At 47.3% G+C, this 19,705-nt stretch overlaps 2 protein-coding genes across 4 annotated transcripts in view; one reads left to right on the forward strand and one right to left on the reverse strand.

The window, feature by feature from the left end:
- TTC7A (tetratricopeptide repeat domain 7A) overlaps positions 1–15,533 on the reverse strand; it is a 122,709-nt gene extending 107,176 nt beyond the window's left edge. Inside the window, exons 1-2 of one of the 2 annotated variants that reach the window (XM_057740788.1) lie at positions 14,993–15,533; positions 7,661–7,824 (exon numbers count right to left, since the gene is read on the reverse strand). In XM_057740788.1, the coding sequence (XP_057596771.1) occupies positions 7,661–7,824; positions 14,993–15,176 (348 nt within the window). In that variant the 5' untranslated portion in view covers positions 15,177–15,533. Of the gene's footprint in view, positions 1–7,660; positions 7,825–14,629; positions 14,758–14,992 lie in introns of those variants that run through there. The other variant, XM_057740789.1, reaches the window with a different exon arrangement.
- MCFD2 (multiple coagulation factor deficiency 2, ER cargo receptor complex subunit) overlaps positions 15,013–19,705 on the forward strand; it is a 42,984-nt gene continuing 38,291 nt past the window's right edge. Inside the window, exon 1 of one of the 2 annotated variants that reach the window (XM_057740793.1) lies at positions 15,013–15,146. The gene's annotated coding sequence lies outside the window, so the exon portion shown is untranslated. The remainder of the gene's footprint in view (positions 15,147–19,705) is intronic. The other variant, XM_057740791.1, reaches the window with a different exon arrangement.

A 19,705-nucleotide genomic window follows, 5' to 3' on the forward strand; every position in this document is an offset into this window, starting at 1 on the left:
CCTTCCTGGGCCATCAGGATGGTTCATGAGACTGATGATTGCTTTTTACAGCTGAGTAATATTCCATTGTATGTATGTACCACATCTTCTCTATCCATTCATCTGTTGATGGGCATTTAGGTTGCTTCCATGTCCTGGCTATTGTAAATCGTGCTGCAATGAACATTGGAGTGCATGTGTCTTTTTGAATGATGGTGTTCTCTAGGTATATGCCCAGTAGTGGGATTGCTGGATCATATGGTAGTTCTATTTTCAGTTTTGCAAGGAACCTCCATACTGTTTTCCATAGTGGCTGTATCAATTTACATTCCCACCAGCAATGTAAGAGCGTTCCTTTTTCTCTACACCCTCTCTAGCAATTACTGTTTGTAGATTTTCTGATGATGCCCATTCTAACCGGTGTGAGGTGATACCTCATTGTAGTTTTGATATGCATTTCTCTAATAATTAGTGATGTTGAGCAGCTTTTCATGTGCCTCTTGGCCATCCATATGTCTTCTTTGGAGAAATGCCTATTTAGGTCTTCTGCCCATTTTTGGATTGGGTTGTTTGTGTTTTTGATATTGAGCTGGATAAACTGTTTATATATTTTGGAGATTAGTTCTTTGTCTGTTGATTCGTTTGCAAATATTTTCTCCCATTCTGAGGGTTGTCTTTTTGTCTTGCTTATAGTTTCCTTTGCTGTGCAGAAGCTTTGAAGTTTCATTAGGTCCCACTTATTTATTTTTGTTTTTATTTCCATTATTCTAGGGGGTGGATCAAAAAAGATCTTGTTGTTATTTACGTCGAAGAGTGTTCTTCCTATGTTTTCCTCTAGGAGTTTTATAGTGTCTGGCCTTATATTTAGGTCTTTAATCCATTTTGAGTTTATTTCTGTGTATGGTGTTAGGAAGTGTTCTAATTTTATTCTTTTTACATGTAGCTGTCCAGTTTTCCCAGCACCACTTATTGAAGAGGCTGCCTTTTCTCCATTGTATATCCTTGCCTCCTTTGTCATAGATTAGTTGACCGTAGTTTATCTCGGGCTTTCTATCCTGTTCCATTGATCTATATTTCTGTTTTTGTGCCAGTACCACACTGTCTTGATCACTGTAGCCTTGTAGTATAGCCTGAAGTCAGGAAGCCTGATTCCACCAACTCCGTCCTTCCTTCTCAAGATTGCTTTGGCTATTCGGGGTCTTTTGCGTTTCCATACAAATCGTAAAATTTCTTGTTCTAGTTCTGTGAAAAATGCCATTGGTACAAGCATTTGTTCTTAACACAAGCAAGGGGTCAGGGACTCGGCCAAGTTTTGCAGGGCCTAAAGCTTATATAATTGGGGGGCTCCTCTATATCTGCATATACATACAAATATATAACTAGGTGAAAGGCCTTGGAAAGAGTCCTGCAGGTAAGGGCCCTGAAGCTGAAGCCCCCACCCACAGAAGCAGGACCCCTGCAGGGAGATAGCCACAGCAGCAATGTGGCCAGAAGACAGGAGGACAGTGAAGGCCCATGAGGTCACTGTCCTCATCTTATCAGAATTAAGTGCCTGCATTCAGACCTGTTTTCTTTCCCTTACTTGATCAAGTGCTGCTTACACCCAAATCTCCACCCCATATGAGGACTCTCAGGGCCTCCCTCCGGGCCTGAAGAGGTGTGGTCAGCCCTGCCTGAGGGTCCTAGCCTTAGACGTAGGCCCAGACTGCTCTAAAATCTCCCACCTCCTGAGACCACTACACCTCCACGTCTGTGCTCAGCCAGCCCACCACCCCTTTGGACAGGCTCTGGGCACCACCCCCACCACACAGCATCAATTCTGTCCCTGGAGCTCCAGGGAGATGCAGCGCTGGTTCCCACCCCAGCCTCTGTCACCAACAGGAAGGTGCTATTCCTGACTCTCTGCATGGAGATCAGAGTCTGGGATACCTGTGACCCCAGAAGAAGCATCCACCACTCCTCACCATCTACTGCCCTCTCAGAAGCAAACAAAGAGAAATGGAACACTGCAAAGCCAAATTCTCCTTCCTCACTTCTCTTTGGTTTTTGTAAATACACGTTCTTCCTTTGCCTTTGCTCACACAAGCTCCCATCTAGAACAATCTTCCCTTCCCCTTGGTTTATCCAGATCCTTCACTATCCTCCAGGGCCTTGCTCAAGCCACCTCCTCCTAGAAGCCTCCCTGACTACCAGAGAGCTCCCTTTTGTTGACCTCCTACAATGCCTCTACCAAGTGGACCCACGGGGCCCTGGCACGCCTGACCTGCTGACTACTGACTCACTCTCAAAGGCTGAATTTTTCAAGGGGATGTGCTAGTCTCCCCAGATAGGCCACCTACGCCCTGGGCCAGGGCCACAGATCACATACCCCTAGAGGCATGCGGCCCACGGTCCCTCAAGCTGGGCAACAGCTCTGCCATCCCTGGTCCCCTGGTCTCAAGCCACAGGCATATTTCCTCCTTGCTCTGGCCTAGTTTTCCCCGCTGCTGAGGGCGAGACAATAACAACCACCCCTCGACTCCCATCATAGCAATGCCAAGAGCATTAATAGGGCAAAGTCCAGAAAACAGCTTTGAACTTTTCTTTAGAAAGGAGCTAGATAAACACAGGCCATGAGTAATTATTATTATTATCCTGTTCTACTGTAAAGGGGGAAAAGGGTAGCTAAGCTCAGGACATATTTCAGGGTGAGATGACAGGGTGTAGCTTGGAGTGGTTCCTGGAGGACCAAAGACAGTTTATAATAGAGCTTGCACCAAGCTGGCAGAAAATTAAGGACAATGTGGTGAATGTTTCTAAAGCTAAAGTTATACTATTTAAAAAGTTACTCTTAATTGTTAAGCATCTGTCTTGTATTTTGGTGTTAAGATGTTTTTCCTTCTATGAAGTGATAATAATAGAAGATGGTATGGTTTTGCTGTTGTGTTTGGGGATTTTGTTAACGTCCTTACTTGGCAGAACAAAAAGTTGGCTACACTCAGTGGGACCCATGCCTTTGAATATGAACCTGGCCTGTCAATCCAACAGTCAGGCAACCACAGAGCCCGGGCGCCGTGGAATGAGGCTATGCAGGAAGTCACTGGGTCTGGGGAACAGCCCCTCTGCTGGGTGGGTCAGGCATGTCATCTAGTCTTTTTGTGCCTCAATGTCTCTGTCAATAAATAGGGAAGAATGACCTCATGTGGAGACCCAGGAAAGAGGAAGACGAGATGAAGAAATACTTCACAGACACAAAATGAGACCTGTAAGAGCAGGTGTGGCAGCATCACCAACATTAGTCCAAGTTTCTCAGTCATCATTTCATTTCTACTCCAGCACTAGGGAGACAGCACCAAGAAATGGCAAATAGCATGAGAACTTGGGGGCAGAGGCAAGTAGGCCTGTGTTCAAGACCTGCACTGTGGTCCTTGGCTAAATGACTAACCTCTCCTAGGTCTCAGTTTCTTCATCTGGAAAATGGGAATAATAGTAAATACCACTGCAGAAGATTACTGAGAGGCACCAATGAGATGGTGCAAAGCCTGGCACTCACTGGATAACAGAAGTTAGGACAAAGGGCTCATTTTCACCAGCCTCCAAAGCACGGAGCTGTATAGGATCTCAGAGGTGACTGAGAGTAGAGGGCTCCAAACTACCCTGAAGTGGTGCCCTAGGACTCACCTCTCCTCTTCATCCCATCAGAGCTACTTGGGATGCATGGGAATCCACCTGAGACTTCATCTGCTGCCAGGAAAGCTCACCCCCCAGCCACACCCTGGCCTTTGGGGTAAGATAGAGAATCCACCACCCTACTTTTAATATTTTATTCTGCCTGATCAACATGGAGTTTTTAGCCTTGGCCCAATAACAGTGAATTTCTCAGTGTTATCGGTGCCTGTGTATGTCTTTGATTAATAAAGCACGGTAAAACTTTGTTCTTAATAAATGCAATACGGTAGACAAAACGGTTTTGGCTATAATGCATGTGGCTACTATTCAGCCAATACAAAGAATGAGGTACTGGCACGGAGAAAGTTTCAAGTGAAAGTTTTCGGTGCAAAAGAGCAACTTGACAAATATAAATCCTATGACTCTAATAAGAAAAGAAAGCTCCATACATGTGTATGTGTGTTTGTTAACACACAGAGAAGGCATATGGGATTCACACCAAATGGTGACCAGCGCTCAACTCTGGGGACGGGAGTGGGCATGGGGGTAGGGATGGAAACAAGGACTTATTCATTATTCAAACTATTTGTTTAGTGACTTTTTTTTTTACAATAAGCACAAGTCATTTTTACTCTAAAAAGAATTCTTAAATATATAATAGAGTCTACCGGAAAGAAAAACATTAAAAGGGTCTTAGTGGGAAAAGCTTGGGTCCAATCAATCAAGTCCAACCATTCTGACTGGCAGATGAGGTACTGGAGGGCCTAGGAGATCAGGAGACAGGCTCAGGGTCAAGCAGCTATTTTAATCCAAGACAAAACCTCCCAGAGCTACAATAATCCCTGTCAAGGAGTCTAAAGGCAGTAACCTTAGACTTCCAGTACAGGCTCCCCACAGTGCTTACAGAAAACACCCCCCACTTCTGTTCTAGTCCCACGCTCTGGCCCTAATGTCCCTTTACACCTGATTACACACCATTCCCTTACACTTCTGCTAACGGACATATTTTAAGGAAATTCTTCTAAGAGGAACTCTTGGATTACACGCTGCTTCCGCAGCTTGGAATGCCTTGTCCTATCTGTGTATGTCCATATCCTGACCCCTTTCAAGGTCCAGCCCCCAAATGCGTCCAATTCCAGCACTACCATCACCTTGAGTTGACTCCCCAACTCACCCTGGGGAGTGTCCCCCTCAGACGTGCCTCCCCGTGTATACTACTCCTGTGGCATGTGTCAGAGTCCACCTTGAACAATTTGTTAATAGGACTATCTTCCCAGTAGCCCTACAACCTCCCTGAGGGCAGGGTCCACGCTGGACTCATCTTTATTGCCCTCGAAGAACATAATACAATGCCTCGCACACAGCAGGCTGCAATAAAATATTTAAGTCAGGAAATATATTACTTTGGAACATCTCTTGAAAAATCATAGGAAGAACACTCTTCGACGTAAATAACAAGATCTTTTTTGATCCATCCTCTAGAATAATGGAAATAAAAACAAAAATAAATAACTGGGACCTAATGAAACTTCAAAGCTTCTGCACAGCAAAGGAAACTATAAGCAAGACGAAAAGACAACCCTCAGAATGGGAGAAAATATTTGCAAACGAATCAACAAAGGACTAATCTCCAAAATATATAAACAGTTTATCCAGCTCAATATCAAAAACACAAACAACCCAATCCAAAAATGGGCAGAAGACCTAAATAGGCATTTCTCCAAAGAAGACATATGGATGGCCAAGAGGCACATGAAAAGCTGCTCAACATCACTAATTATTAGAGAAATGCATATCAAAACTACAATGAGGTATCACCTCACACCGGTTAGAATGGGCATCATCAGAAAATCTACAAACAGTAAATGCTGGAGAGGGTGTGAAGAAAAAGGAATGCTCTTGCATTGCTGGTGGGAATGTAAATTGATACAGCCACTATGGAAAACAGTATGGAGGTTCCTTGCAAAACTAAAAATAGAACTACCATATGATCCAGCAATCCCACTACTGGGCATATACCCAGAGAACACCATAATTCAAAAGACACATGCACCCCAATGTTCATTGCAGCACGATTTACAATAGCCAGGACATGGAAGCAACCTAAATGCCCATCAACAAATGAGTGGATAAAGAAGATGTGGCATATATATATACAATGGAATATTACTCAGCTATAAAAAGGGATGAGATGGAGCTATATGTAATGAGGTGGACAGACCTAGAATCTGTCATACAGAGTGAAGTAAGTCAGAAAGAGAAAGGCAAATATTGTATGCTAACTCATATATACGGAATCTAAAAATGGTACTGATGAACTCAGTGACAAGACAAGAACAAGGACGCAGATGCAGAGAATGGACTGGAGAACTCGAGGTTTGGGGTGGCGGGGGGTGAAGGGGAAGCTGAGACGAAGTGAGAGAGTAGCATAGACATATATACACTACCAACCGTAAAATAGATAGCCAGTGGGAAGCTGCTGTATAACAAAGGGAGTTCAACTCCAGGATGGATGATGCCTTAGAGGACTGGGACGGGGAGGGTGGGGGGGAGTCGAGGGAGGGAGGGAATACAGGGATATGTGTATAAATACAGATGATTGAACTCGGTGTACCTCAAAAAATATATATAAATAAATTAAAAAAAACAAAAAGACACATGCACTCCAGTGTTCATTGCAGCACGATTTACAATAGCCAGGACATGGAAGCAACCTAAATGTCCATCAACAGATGAATGGATAAAGAAGATGTGGTACATACATACAATGGAATATTACTCAGCTGTAAAAAGCAATGAAACTGGGACATTTTTAGAGACATGGATGGACCTAGAGACTGTCATACAGAGTGAAGTGAGTGAGAAAGAGAAAAACAAATATTGTATATTAACACATATGTGGACTATAGAGAAATGGTACAGATCAACCGGTTTGCAAGGCAGAAATAGAGACACAGATGTAGAGAACAAACATATAGACACCAAGTGGGGAAAGCGGGGAGGGTTGCGGGGGGGAATGAATTGGGAGACAGGGATACCAAATTGTACACTCTAAATATATGCAGTTTATTGTAAAAAATAAAAAAATAAAAAGTTAAAAAAAATAAATCAATAAAATAAAACAAAATAAAAAGAAAAATCATTTCCTCTTTGGATCTCTAACGACATACCCATACTTCTAATATAGCTCAGGATACACTGTAATTGAGAACAGTCTCAGACTTTAAAGTGCATGCGAATCACCGAGAGCGCTTGTTAAAATGCAGATTCTGACTCAGATTTTGTATTCTTAACCAGCTCCCAGATGATGCCCACACTGTGGGTGGGTGGACCACGCTTTGAGCAGTAAAGGTCTAAAGAAAGCTGTGACTATACTTCCCTCTATACTGTCCCTCAGTGCCTTGCATATAGTAGGTACTCAATAAATGCACGTGGACTCAAACTGGCTTGCCATGTTATAGAGGGCTTCCGTTGCTAGCCAATTCAGCCTGCTTGCCTGTTTCCAACTAGATCATAGGCTTACTGAGGTTTTATTTCCGAGACCCTCAATGAGGCCAGAGGACCAGGCACAAACTAGATCAACCACACACTGTGTAACAGAAATATATAACTTGGGCCACAAGTGCAAGCCACAAGTGTAATTTACAATTTTCTAGTAAAAATTTCTAGTCACATTAAAAAAAGGTAAAAATGGGTAAAATTAATTTTAATAATATATTGTATTTAATATATTCAAAATATTATCATTTGGATATGTAATCAATATAAAGAATTAATGATCTTTTATACTCCACGTCTTGTACTAAGTCTTCGAAATCCAGTGTGTGTTTTACACTCACAGCACAGCTCAGTTTGGACGACCCATGTGGCTAGTGGCTACTGTACTGAACAGCACAGGGCCAACCCTTAAGACACACTTGCTGCTCAGATGACCAAATGACGGCGTAAGAGCTTGACAGCACAAAGGAGGCAGGAGAGAATGGAGATGGCCCCAGGCTGGGCGGGGGTGTGGGGGTGTTGCTGTTCCACTTACCGGTAGCCTCCCGTGGTTAAGGATACTACTCAGGTAGTTTCTGGCTTCATTCATCTTCAGCTCATTCTTCTCCAGCAGAGGGATGGAGTCCTTTACCTTGGCATGGTTCTCCTTCAAACACTGCTCCAGGAGGGACTCGGCCAGGAGCAATTTCCCAAAGTCATCTGGAAAACAGGGCAGGGATCAGAGTGGGTACGTGAGGGTGGCAGTCCCCTGAATATGGCAGATGTGGAGACTGGTACACAGGGCTGTACCCACCCAACCATCCCTGCCCCAGCATCTGAATGGCCCAAATCTGAGAAAATAGACACAGTTTCCATGAACTTAACCAGCCTTTAAAGAAAAAACACAGACATTTTACCATGGTCACAGCACAAACTGCTCCCTTGGGTTTATTTTCTGTAGTTTAGTGTTTGAGGAGGTAGAGTTCCCAGGACTTGGAAAAAATTCCCAGAATTTCCGAATTTAAAATGAGGGACAAGGTCATACCCATGCTCCACAGTGATAAGTTCTTACACCAGGAAGGAATTCCCACCTTCCTGAAAAGAACCGAAAGAGGAAAACAACTGAAGAGGAAAAATATACAAGGTGGCTGAATAACACATTTTCAGGTGCTCTAACTTCTGTGTAACCAGAATTGGTTTTCTCTGTTTTTAAGGTATTTTACCATGAGCCACGGATAACCTAGCAACCAAGCAGAGTTAAGGCAGGAAGCAGATTTACTGGTGTAACAAGGCAAATCCTTGAACATCTTCAGTACTTGGCACTTTCTGGAGTTCTCTCACAAATGTTAGCTCGTGCACAGACCTCACACTTGGCTGACTTTATACTGCTTGGTTTAATTTGCTGTCTCCTCCACAGCACTGAAAACTCCAGTCTTGGGGCCACCATATTCCTGCTACCTACAGCAGGGGCGACCTGAGTGGGGTGGGATCCAGGTGTTCAGGGTGTAGGGTCCAAGGTTCAGGGTGGTTTCAGGACAGCCTTGGGTGGCTGTGCTCAGTGTGATTGGCTCATGGCCTGTCCCCCTCAGTCAGAGCAAGGACCACTTAATACAGGCACCCAACAAATAGCTGCTGAGTAATGGGATCCTTTCCACTCCCCCATGGGGAAGCCACGAGGCTCAGGGAGTTCCGTGCCAATCCAAAATGCCTCCAGGAATATGAGCTTGGTCCCACCTCCTCTAGAGCTCTTCCTGCTGCCAGGATGGCATTCTCAGACCTACTCAGAATGCCACTCATTCCTTACTCTCAGGACTACTACAGTTTGCTCACAACTCGAAGCCACGGGTGTACAAATGCATGTCCCTGAATGAGCGTCTCTCTCTGTAAAGGGGTTTCCCCTCAGGGCACGCTGGAACCCCAGATCCCAGAAAACAGTCACAGATGTTCCCTCGGAGCATGCCTCAGCCTGTTAGCCCATCCTCTGCTATCTACCTCATGATTTCTAAAAGTAACATTTGGAGGAAATGGCCAAAAATGATGGTTCAAACTATCACCCATCACTAGTGGGACAGAAGTTGGTAGAACCTCTACAAAGGGCAATTTGGCGACACATATCAAAATTATTTCTTGTATACCCCCACTGACTCAGCAATCCCATGCCTACAGATGTGCCCAAACATGTATAAAACAACCGACATGTAAGGTCATTCCCACAGCGTTGTTTATAATAGCAGAAAACTAGAGACAACTTTTACATCCATCAACAGAAGGCTGATTAAATAAAGCACGATACCTCCACTAAAAGGGACGCCATGCCACCATAAAAAGGAATGAGGATGCTCTGTATGGGCTGTCATGAAATGAACTTCAAGGTAAACTGACTAGAAAGTAGAGCACACACAGTGGACCACTGTGCATTCATCAATAAAAACATGTAAAAGGATAACACAAACATCTGCTACCCTTGCTGCCTTAAGGGGAAGGGGGCAGAGATGGAGGGAGGCTTTTCACTCTTTACTTTTGGGTACCTTTGGAAGGTTAACCTAGTCAAAAATAAAATTTAAATCGACCCAAGAATAAAAGGCAGTCTTCTCCTACTTTTCCAAAATCTCAGTTAGGAGGGGGAGTGGGCTACTCAGAAGTGAGTGCCTGAGCAGCATTCCTGAGCTGAGGGCCACTTGGCAAGTGGCTGTCCCCTTCTCATCTGTTTTGCATCTACATCTGAGGTAGAGTTAGGAACCTGTTCCCTCCCAGGGAACTGCATGTTTGTGACCCAGTCTGTGCGTGTTTGTGTGTTTGTGACCCAGTCCCGCGGGGTGAGCGCAGAAACTTACAGTACATGTTCAGAAAGGTTGATAATCATGTGACAGAATAATTGTTGAATCAAATACTAAAAAATGGGGGGGGAATCAGTTTATGTATTTTAAGAAGGTATCAGAGCACAACAGATTGGGAATCTTAAAAAAACAAAAACAAACAAACAAAAACAGAACATAAAACTGAGCCTTCCCCACGGAGAGAAGCACTGCTTTAAACCACAAGAGTGCCTTTTACTGCAAAATGGGGGCTGCTATTTGCTGAGGGCCCACCGAGTACCAGATACTTTATCATATGGCATCATTTAATCTGTATAGCACTGAAAGATAGAAATTATTGCCATTTTATAGATGACAATAAAGATACAATATTGCTATAGTCACAACCCACAATAACATAATATAGCTAAAGAAACGTCTGTCCCCTCCACATCCCATGCAGGGCAGAGCTTCCGATAGTCTGGAAATGAAGAACAGTCTAAGAGCTGTAAACAGTAGGTTAAAAGCTAATTATAATTCCAAGGGCAGGAATAAGGAGAGTTCTCACTGTCACACACCTGTGAATTTCAGACTATCTCGTAAATTAACACTCTGGGTCCTTCTCCAGAGCCTTTTTGCCCTCCCTCTTCACTTTCCACTCAGTCTCTCTGCTTTTCCGTTTAGCAGACACTCAAGCAGATGTTGAGAATTTACTTTTTTTTTCTTCCTTGTCCAACTCTCCTCCCCACTCCACATTTTCCATCCCACTGTTCTCAACTGGTCAGTCTATGGAACTGAAGGGTATTTTGGAATGAAAAGTTTTAGGTTTTCAGCTGTTAAATAAGAATCCAGGTAGGTGGAGGCTTTCTTGTCCTTCTCCAAAGGTAAAACAGACTGCTCCTTACCATCTTATCATCTGAAACCTACTCCCTATCCTGGTTTGGGTAAAGTGTTCCAGCTTCTCCCTTCCTGGGGCATTAAGAAGGCCTTCCTCACAGGCAGTGCAACAGACTCTGGGAGCCTGGCTCCTGACAGACAATCCAAAAAATGCCCTAAGCATGGGCTTTGGGAGTCATTTGTTTTCCTTCCTTGTGTGTGTCTGTGTGTATTCCTGATTTTGGCAGCCCAGCCCAGCCCTCTGCTCTTAGCAGGAGCGCAAAGGAAGCCCCCACTTAGCGGCCCCCCAGTCTCCCCACCTTGTTTTGGAGGCCTCTGGAGCTAGCTTCCTCTCTACTCCCAACCCTCTTCAGGTCTCTCACCGGGTGCCAAGTCACAGGGACCCACTTCAAGAATACCAGCCTCCTCCCCAGCACCCATATTTTCAGGGCAGTGCTCCCCTCTCTTCCACCTGCCAATTCAGTCAAGAAAGCTGGGTCCAGCTGGCAGGCCAGGTGCTCAGACCAGGCCTTTCCCTTCTGCGTCAAATGGGGACATGGTGGTCTCTGCAGCTGTTCACTTCACAGGACTGCAAAGGGCTGGGACCTTCCAACCACAGCAAGAGGAGGAAGAGGGCAAAACTAGTGAGAGGCCACCTGTCTCAAACACACTCCCTCTAACTTCAAATGAAAAAAATGCTCAGAACAATCTCCAGTTGTGTTTTTTTTTTAAATCGCTCATTAAAAAAAAAAAGGGGGGATGACTACAGGTTAGGAGAGACTCCAGATGGATGGAGAGAGTGACAGATGTGATTAAAGCAAGTATAGTAAAAGAATATTTGAATCTAGGTGGTGGGAATACAGGTGTTTATGGCAAAATTCTGTCAACTTTGTATGTTTGAAATTTTTATAATAAGGTGTTGGAGATAAAAGAGAGATTCAACCCATTAACCAAATGGAATGTATGGCCTTATTTGGAACCTGATTCTAGCAAACAAACTAAAAAATTAAATAATTAGATGAGGGAGCTGAATAATAAGATGGTAGTTTTATTTTTTCAAAAGAGTTCTTATTTAATAAATACATACTGAAATATTGCAATGTGGGGGAGAAACGGCCCAGGGTGTAGCTCAAACAAGACTAGTCATGAGTTTGTGATCACTGACACTGGTTGATGGACACATGGGATTCATTTTTCTCTCTACTTCTTTGATGCTTTGGAAATTTTTCATAAATCAAGTTGGTTTGTTGTTATTGTTTTTAACAACTTGGATGGGGCTCTTTGTTTTTACATGAACAAACCCCATCACGGCTAGCCACACTCTGGGGTTCCCCTGCTCCATCCTGACCAAATCTAAACCGGATATGAGTTTGAAAGAAAATGTACAAACAGTAGTAACCACCTTCCCCCTGGGCAGGTGGTGGGGAGCAACCTCCCCAGACAGGAAAAGGGGGTAGGGGACCTTTCTGCGGGAGCACCTCCTAATCCTTCCCTCCCACCAGACCAGAAAGAGCAGAGGTAGCCCCCACCAGCTGGGTCATCCCCTCCTGCTCCCTGGAGTGAAACCCATGATCTGGGAGTTATTCTTTGTTTCTGTGGGAAACTTCACAGATACAGCAGGGCCTCAGTCTGTAAAACAGGGTTTGGTTGGGGTTCAGCTTCCTCCCTCAGCACCTTCCTCACCTCTCCCAAATTATGTAATTATGTTGAAGCTTCTGGTCATTGACTGTAAGAGTCTAACAGACCAGGTGGGACTTTTAAGAATCTCCCTCCTGGCTGTAGGGGGGTCAGTGCCCATACCCCCTCAAAAAACAGGCTCTTAATCCCTCCAGTGATCAAGGAACCCAGTGGAGAACCAAAATAGCGGAGAACCAAAATAGCAGACAATCCAAAAAATGCCCTAAGCATGGGCTTTGGGAGTCATTTGCTTTCCTTCCTTGTGTATGTCTGTGAGGGCATGTGCGTGCATTTTGGGATAAGTGTATCTGGATACAACAGTGGGAGAAAATCGCTCATAGACCCAAACCCCAAAATTGGCAGGAGACACCCTACTGCCCAGCCTCCCTCTTTGTGCTGGTCAGTTCCCAGAGTGAAGCCAACGCAGGCTCCACACTCCCTCTGTCACTAGTAGACTTAGTGGCATAGGACTCAGGTCTGGGTAGTCTTTGCCACATACTCATTATGTAACCTTTCTGGGCCTTGATGCCTAAAATGGGGACAATAATTCCTACCTTCCCCACAGGGCTGTTTACAAAAAAAGTTTTTTCAAATAGAAGAAGCACTTTATAACCATACCATACCGTTTATAAACAATGCCATACCAGTGCTTCCCAATAATCCTTCACAGAATATGATCAAAGTAAGTTTGATTAATGTTGTGTTTACATTTGACCTGAACATCATATGCAGGTAAGCCTATTAAGGGCTCTGAGAAGTCCTGCAGTTAAAACAATCAGTTTAATAATATTGAATCTGTCAGGTCTGATGTCTTAGCTTTTTTGGCTCCCCAAACCTTTTTGTCCTAGAATACCAAGGAATTAATTACTCAACCTCCTTGAGACCTCTAAAGAACAGCTTAGGAAGTACAGCCCTGTATAGACTCCAGGAGGCCCCGGTTCCTGTCTTGGGCCCAGCATGTTTCTCTGTGGTGCTGCCAAACTCATCCAGATTCCCACACCTTGTCCAGGCCCCAGTGTCCTCTGTATGGGTCAGTTTCCATTCCACCCCCACCAGCTCCACCCCACTACATCACCCCACACAGGGGACAGAGGGGAACTTGAAATTTATCTATCCTTCCTGGGAAGACACGGGCTCATCAGTTTCTTCCAGACATGCATCTTTAGCTTTGGCCACTGCCCCTCACTGCCACACTTAGACCTACCTCAAAGTCTCAAACCGACTGTCCATCCCTGCCACCTAACCCCTTCAGTGTCCATCTATCCTTCCTCCTCATTAGGCAAACACACTCTGCCCTTCCCAACACCAGTTAGAGGCCAGTACCAGTTCCGCTGCTTCCAGAAACCTCCTCTTCCTCTGAGCTCCGCAATCTAACACACAATTGCCCTCTGATCATCCTTCTGCTTCCCCATCCATTTTGTCAGCTCTTCAAGCTGGGATTTTGTGTAACACACCTTTGAGAGGTAATGGTGCAAGTGGTTAAAAGGATGTACTCAGAAACCTGGGTTCAAATCCTGGTTCCACCACTTTGGGCTAATTGATCAAGTTCTCTGTGCCTGTTTCCTTATCTGTAAGTGCCAAACAAGAGTACCTGCTTCATGGGGTTCCTGGGATAAATTACTGAGTTGACAGCAGTGCTTAGGACACTGGCACACAGTGAGTGAGCGAGTTAGCTGTTACTGTCACTTTTACTATCATCATTCTTTCTCCTCATAGAGGCTTCCACAGGCCCGGCAGTCTTTAAACCTCTTTATATCTGTGTTTATTTACTCCCTGCCTCTTTCCACAAAGGCTATGAAGTTGGCTGTGCACAAAGAGAGGGCTCAGGGAGGTCTCTCCAGGCTAGGCTGAAGGCACCAGGAACAGGATTTGAGGCTGGAGACGGGGGCGGGGTGCTGCCTCCCTGCCACATCAGGGAGCTTTCCCGCCCCAGCGCAAGAGCCCAGCCCAGCCCAACCAGCCCCACTGCTAAAGCCACCCACTGCCAGGGCTCCGACGCGTCCCGAGCCAGAACACAGAGGGGGACACTGAGGCTTACCAGGCCTCTTTCGCACTTCTCCAGCACTCCACCCTGGCGCTCGTCAAGCCCCCAACCACACTGCCTGTGCCCAGTCTCGCCGTCAATGTGACTTGAGGGAAAGAGGGGGAGGGCAAGGAGAGACAGACACAGCCCTCACCTGACGGAGTTTAGAAACCGGAGTGGGGGTTGGAGGGGCGGCGCCAGAGTCCAGCCCCTGCCCGGATCGGATACGTGCCGACACCACCATTTCACAGCAGTCGGAATAGCCCACAAGGTCCGAAAGGGCTGAGAGCAAAAGCCGTTTATCTCTTTTCCCCAAAGCACCCTGCCATGTGAGTTTTCTCCTAGAGCAAAAGAACCTTTCTAACTACCCCGGCTGCTCCCAAGACCTGCACAGTAGGAAGGGTAATACCGAAAGCAGCCGCCGCCGCCGGCCCCACGCAGTCGGGGCCCGCTTCCTGGAGGAGGCGGCGCCTCGCGCGCGCTCCGCGCTTGGGAACCGGCCCCTTCCCTCACTCACCGGTGTCCAGAGAGGTGAGCACGGCGTTCGGGCTGCCTCGCCGGCCGCCCCCGCCGCCGGGCACGACCAGCGTCTGCATCTGCCGGACCAGCTCCGGCATGCGGTCCCAGTGGCCCTCGGCGCGGCAGCGCTCCAGCTCGCTCTCCATCTTCAGGTGGGAGCCGTGCGCGCCCTTCGCAGCCATCTTCGAGCGGGCGCTGTCATGGGAGGTGCGGCCGAGAAGTGGAGACCCGGCCGGGGGCGGCGTCCCGGCTGGGGCACACACGCGGGCGGGGTCGACGGGGGCTCGAGCGACGGCCGGGGCCCAGGTGGCAGCGGGGGCCCGGGAGGCGGCGGGCGGGCAGCAGCCGCAGCACCCAGCGGACCACCCGGCGCCTCTGGGCTGGGGCTCCGGCTGCGCAGGCCGGACGCGTCTAGGAGCAGCCTCCGCCTCTGCTGCAGCAGCTCCTGGCGCCGCTGCCGCCGCCTCTGCTGTAGCTGCTGCCACAGCCCCCGCCCCAGGCCCGGGCGCCGCCAGCTGCGGACCCGCCCGCGGCAGCGGCTCCTCCCCCGCGGGGGCGTGGCGCGGCCTCGGAGAGCCGGGCGCGCCTGCCGCCAGCGCGGCCACAGCAGCCGGGTGCGTGCTGGGCGCTCGCGGCCGCACCGGCGCCAGCGCCGTGCAGCCGCCACCGCCGCCGCCGCCACCGCCGACTCGGCGCTCACTTTAGTGCTGCGCGGAGCCCCGCCGCCCAGGGGCGCGTCGCTCCCCACCCCCTCCCCATCCCATCGGGGCTCTTGGCCTGGGAGACCCCCGCCCCGACCACCCGCCTTTGTGTGGTGGCCCCATCACCGCCGCTGTCCGGCACGTCACAAATCCGGGGAGAGGCCGGCCGGTCGGTCCCTCCCAACTCCAAGAGCGAGCCTCCCCGGGGAGCCGCCAGCAGCCGTCCGGGTCCCGCCCTGATGGGTCGCGTGGGTCTTGCGCGCCACCCCCGGGGCGCTCGGGAGAAGCGGCCTGTTCGTAGGCCCGCGGCTCCCGGGATGCCTCCCCTGCGAGAGACTTGTACGTTCTTTTTTCAGAGTGGAGTTCCTCTTTCCAACCTGTCTCACCCGCGCCCCCCCCTCCCCCCACCACAACTGGCAGGCCTGTTCTCTGTGGAACTCTGTTGCTCCGGATTTCTTAAACTTTTTAAGCTGTTTCAACAAATGGTATTTACTTGTTTCTTAATTCTGCTGTCTAAAGACTGTGATCAAAGCTGTACCGACAAAACCCGTTTGCAAGGCAGAAATAGAGACACAGGTGTAGAGAACAAACATATGGACACCAAGTGGGGAAAGCGGGGAGGGTTGGGGGGGAATGAACTGGGAGATTGGGATACCAAATTGTAAACTCTAAATATATGCAGTTTATTGTCTGTTAAAAAAAAAAAAAATCTGTACCGAGCTCTTAGCAGGACTTAGCCCGATGCTGTGGGTACTAAGAGGTTCAAAGGATTACAGCGCGGCCTGGGGGTAGAGGCGGACGACACCCCCTGTCGGAGACTGGTTATGGTGGCCTGGCCTGGGAGCGACCCCAGCGTGCAGTCCAGGGTAGGGATGGAGGCCGTCACACAAGAAATTACAGCAAGACCAAAGCGATAAAATGAAACTATTTTAAGTGACATAGTGCATGGCACAGACCGAAGATTCCAGAATACGGAAGAGTCAGAACAAGCTTTTAAGTATAGAAGCCTAAGAGTTAGAAGGTGCTCACCTTCCTCCCCAGCCACCGCCTGACACATGATCTTGGGAGCGAGCTTGACCACTTTCAGTGTCAGGAGACTCACTGCTTCATGGTTCTGGACAATTGTAACCCGTGGGAAGTTTTTGTCAGGTGGAGCTCAGGCTCCTGGGGCCTTTACCTCTGCAGCCACAAGGGGCTGTCGGCTGAAGGCAGCCTTCCTGTCCCTGTCGCCTCCCCCCCCCTCATATCCTCTTCTCTAGGTTCCAAATACTGTTCCATTCCTTGCTTGGGGGGGCAGAATTCCTCACCTTGGCTACTGCTCTGCGTCTGTCCTGAGCTCCTAGAGACCAGGCGATAGATGAAGGAAAATGGGGACAGCTGTGGCAGTTTACTCAATGTACTTAAACTCCTCACACCTACTCCTGTCAGCTGCTCTAGCTGCCTTTTAGTTACCCTTTGGCTGCCCTTGCTGGTCACCAGAACCGGATTTCACTTGGAGAGAGCTGTGCGTGTCCTTTGGGTGAGGGTGGCCCGAGGACACCCTGTGATTTGCCCCAGTCTGGCATTCCCTAGAGTCAGCCCTCGGGCAGGCAAAGAAAAGCAGAGCTGATAAGAGGAATCCTGACAAAATAAGGAAAACATCTCTCCTCCCTCTTTTCTCTCCAATCCTTTGCCAACCGCACCCCCAGGTTGCGGGACTCCAGGGAACTCACTGAAGGGGTACTGCTGCTTGTTTCTTCAGCAGGTGCACCAGTATCTGTGTGGGCCTGGGGCATGGGAGGGAGGAACACAGCATTGTGGTGAAAACGTATGACAAGCTGCCCCTCAGCACCGCAGAACCCATGCTAGTCCCCTTCGTGGCTCTTTTCTAGCAGAGACAAGACCCCAGGCCATTAGTGACCAACATCTTTCAGAGGAGTAAGAGGCTGTAGGAACAAGAAAAAAGAACAAGCGTGATCCGATCAGTAATATTTGCCAAAATCAATGGCAAATAGAAAGTGTGGTGGTTGTTTTTATTTTTTTAATAATCTGGAATCTGTCAGATGAGAGTTTAGGACACATTCTGATAAAGACTGCTGCAATTGCCAGCTCAAAAATGCTACCAAAATAACTTGCTGATCAGGCAAAGCTGAGTTCATTGCTTACCAGAGTGAGGAGGAGCACTGCCTTGACAATCTTTGTAGCATCTCAGAGAAAGGAAGGAAGTTCACAGGGGGTAAATTGACTTAATGAGAAATGTGAATTTTCAGGGAGCAACAAAGATGGTAGAGCACAAGCGACCATCTGGTTTAAAAGAGACTCTAAAGCCAAGCCAACAGGAGACTGTTTGTTTAGCTGCTGCCCCTCGACAAAGTGGGAGGCTCTTGCCATTGATCACAAGAGAGGCTAAACTATTGGTCTTTATTGTTATGAAGTTAAGGGCTTGGTGAGATCTCTGATTAACTTACAGGTTGAAAGGCTTATGATGTTTAGTTAGGCCCAAAGTAGGAGAGTATTGAACAGCTCATTTGAACTCACAAAAAACAAGTTCATATTCATCCTCAGAGAACATGTTTGGTTACCAGGGACTTGGGTAAGTCAAATAATGGCGTTGGAGCTTCAGAAAACTTGGGAACAGCGAGTGGCCAGTGGCCAGTGAGACTCATGAATACTCATAATTGTCTCTTAGTTGGCTTGGGTACCTTCTGCACAGCTGGTTGTCTGGAGTAAGAGATTTGCCTCCCTGGGATAAATCTTGTCTTCAGTTGTGCACTTTCCTTTGACAAACTGTAAAGTTCTCTCTGGAACCCATATGCCCCCTCTCTGAGCTAAAAGAGGAAGCACAGAGATGAATCAGTCTTAGAGCTTGCCTCATCTTTGGAACAAGAAAGATTATCCACATATTGGCTAAGAATAGGATCACAGGGCAGTTTAAAGCTCTGGAGATCCTGGTTGAGGAGGAGGGCACCTCAGAAACTGAGGCATACCGGTCCAGGTATGTTGTTATATTCCTTAAGGAAGACAGTATTAACTTTTGACTTAGACACCAAAGAAAGCACAACAGAGTTCTATGATTGTACAACGTGTGGTCAGTCTTCTTAGGCCTTGAGCATAAAACAGTATTTGAGTTCGGTTCTCAGGGGAAGGGGAGTGACTTATTTATGGCCCCAGGAACCTAAGTGAATCTATATTCCTGCCCAGTGGGTTTTCAAGTGGGAGGATAGGAGTGTTACAGGGACTAGGATCAGGTACGAAGACTCCTTTTTCTTTATGGTTTTTGATTATTAGTTTTATTCCTTCCTTAGTGCCTTGTTTTAAAGGCTATTGTACAAGTTTTGGTAGTGGTTTAGGTGGGTCAGTCTGAACCTTGATGGGTTAGTTCCAGTAGAATGTCAGTGGAATTGTTTGTCCACAAGAGAGCTTCAATCTATGCTTGATTTACACACAAAAGTACTGGTAAATCAATATCCAAATTAGCCATGATCTCATTATGAACAGGGAGGTCCTCAGGGACTAGAAGGAAGATGCCATCAGGAGAGCATTTAATGTGGCAATTCCATTCACACAGTAAATCCCTTGCTATTAAGTTAATGAGTATAGTGTCACAAAGGAGAAAAGAACATTCCTTGCTTAAAAGTACAGGGCTGATGGTTAAGTGCTGGGGCCTAGGGAAGGTGTGGTGAGGATTATTAGATAGATGCCTGACCGAGTAGTTTGTTGACTCCAAGGAAAGGGTTCTACAGAGAGTCCCTGACTTATAATAGTTTGACTTCTTCCAACTTTAAGATGGTAGAAAGGTGATACAAGTTTGGTGGAAACCACACTTTGAATTTTGGATTTTGATCTTTTCTCTGGGCTCGCAAAGTGCGGTAAGATCCTCTCTCATGATGCTGGGCAGGGCAGCCAGCAGCAGCTCCCAGTCAGCCACGCGATCACAGGGGAAACAGCCAATACACTTACACCCATTCCATACCGACAGCCATTCTGTTTTTCACTTTCAGTACCGTAGTCAATAAATCACAGGAGATATT

The sequence above is a fragment of the Hippopotamus amphibius genome, chromosome 7, assembly GCF_030028045.1.
Source record: "Hippopotamus amphibius kiboko isolate mHipAmp2 chromosome 7, mHipAmp2.hap2, whole genome shotgun sequence".
Classification (NCBI taxonomy): Eukaryota; Metazoa; Chordata; class Mammalia; order Artiodactyla; family Hippopotamidae; genus Hippopotamus; species Hippopotamus amphibius.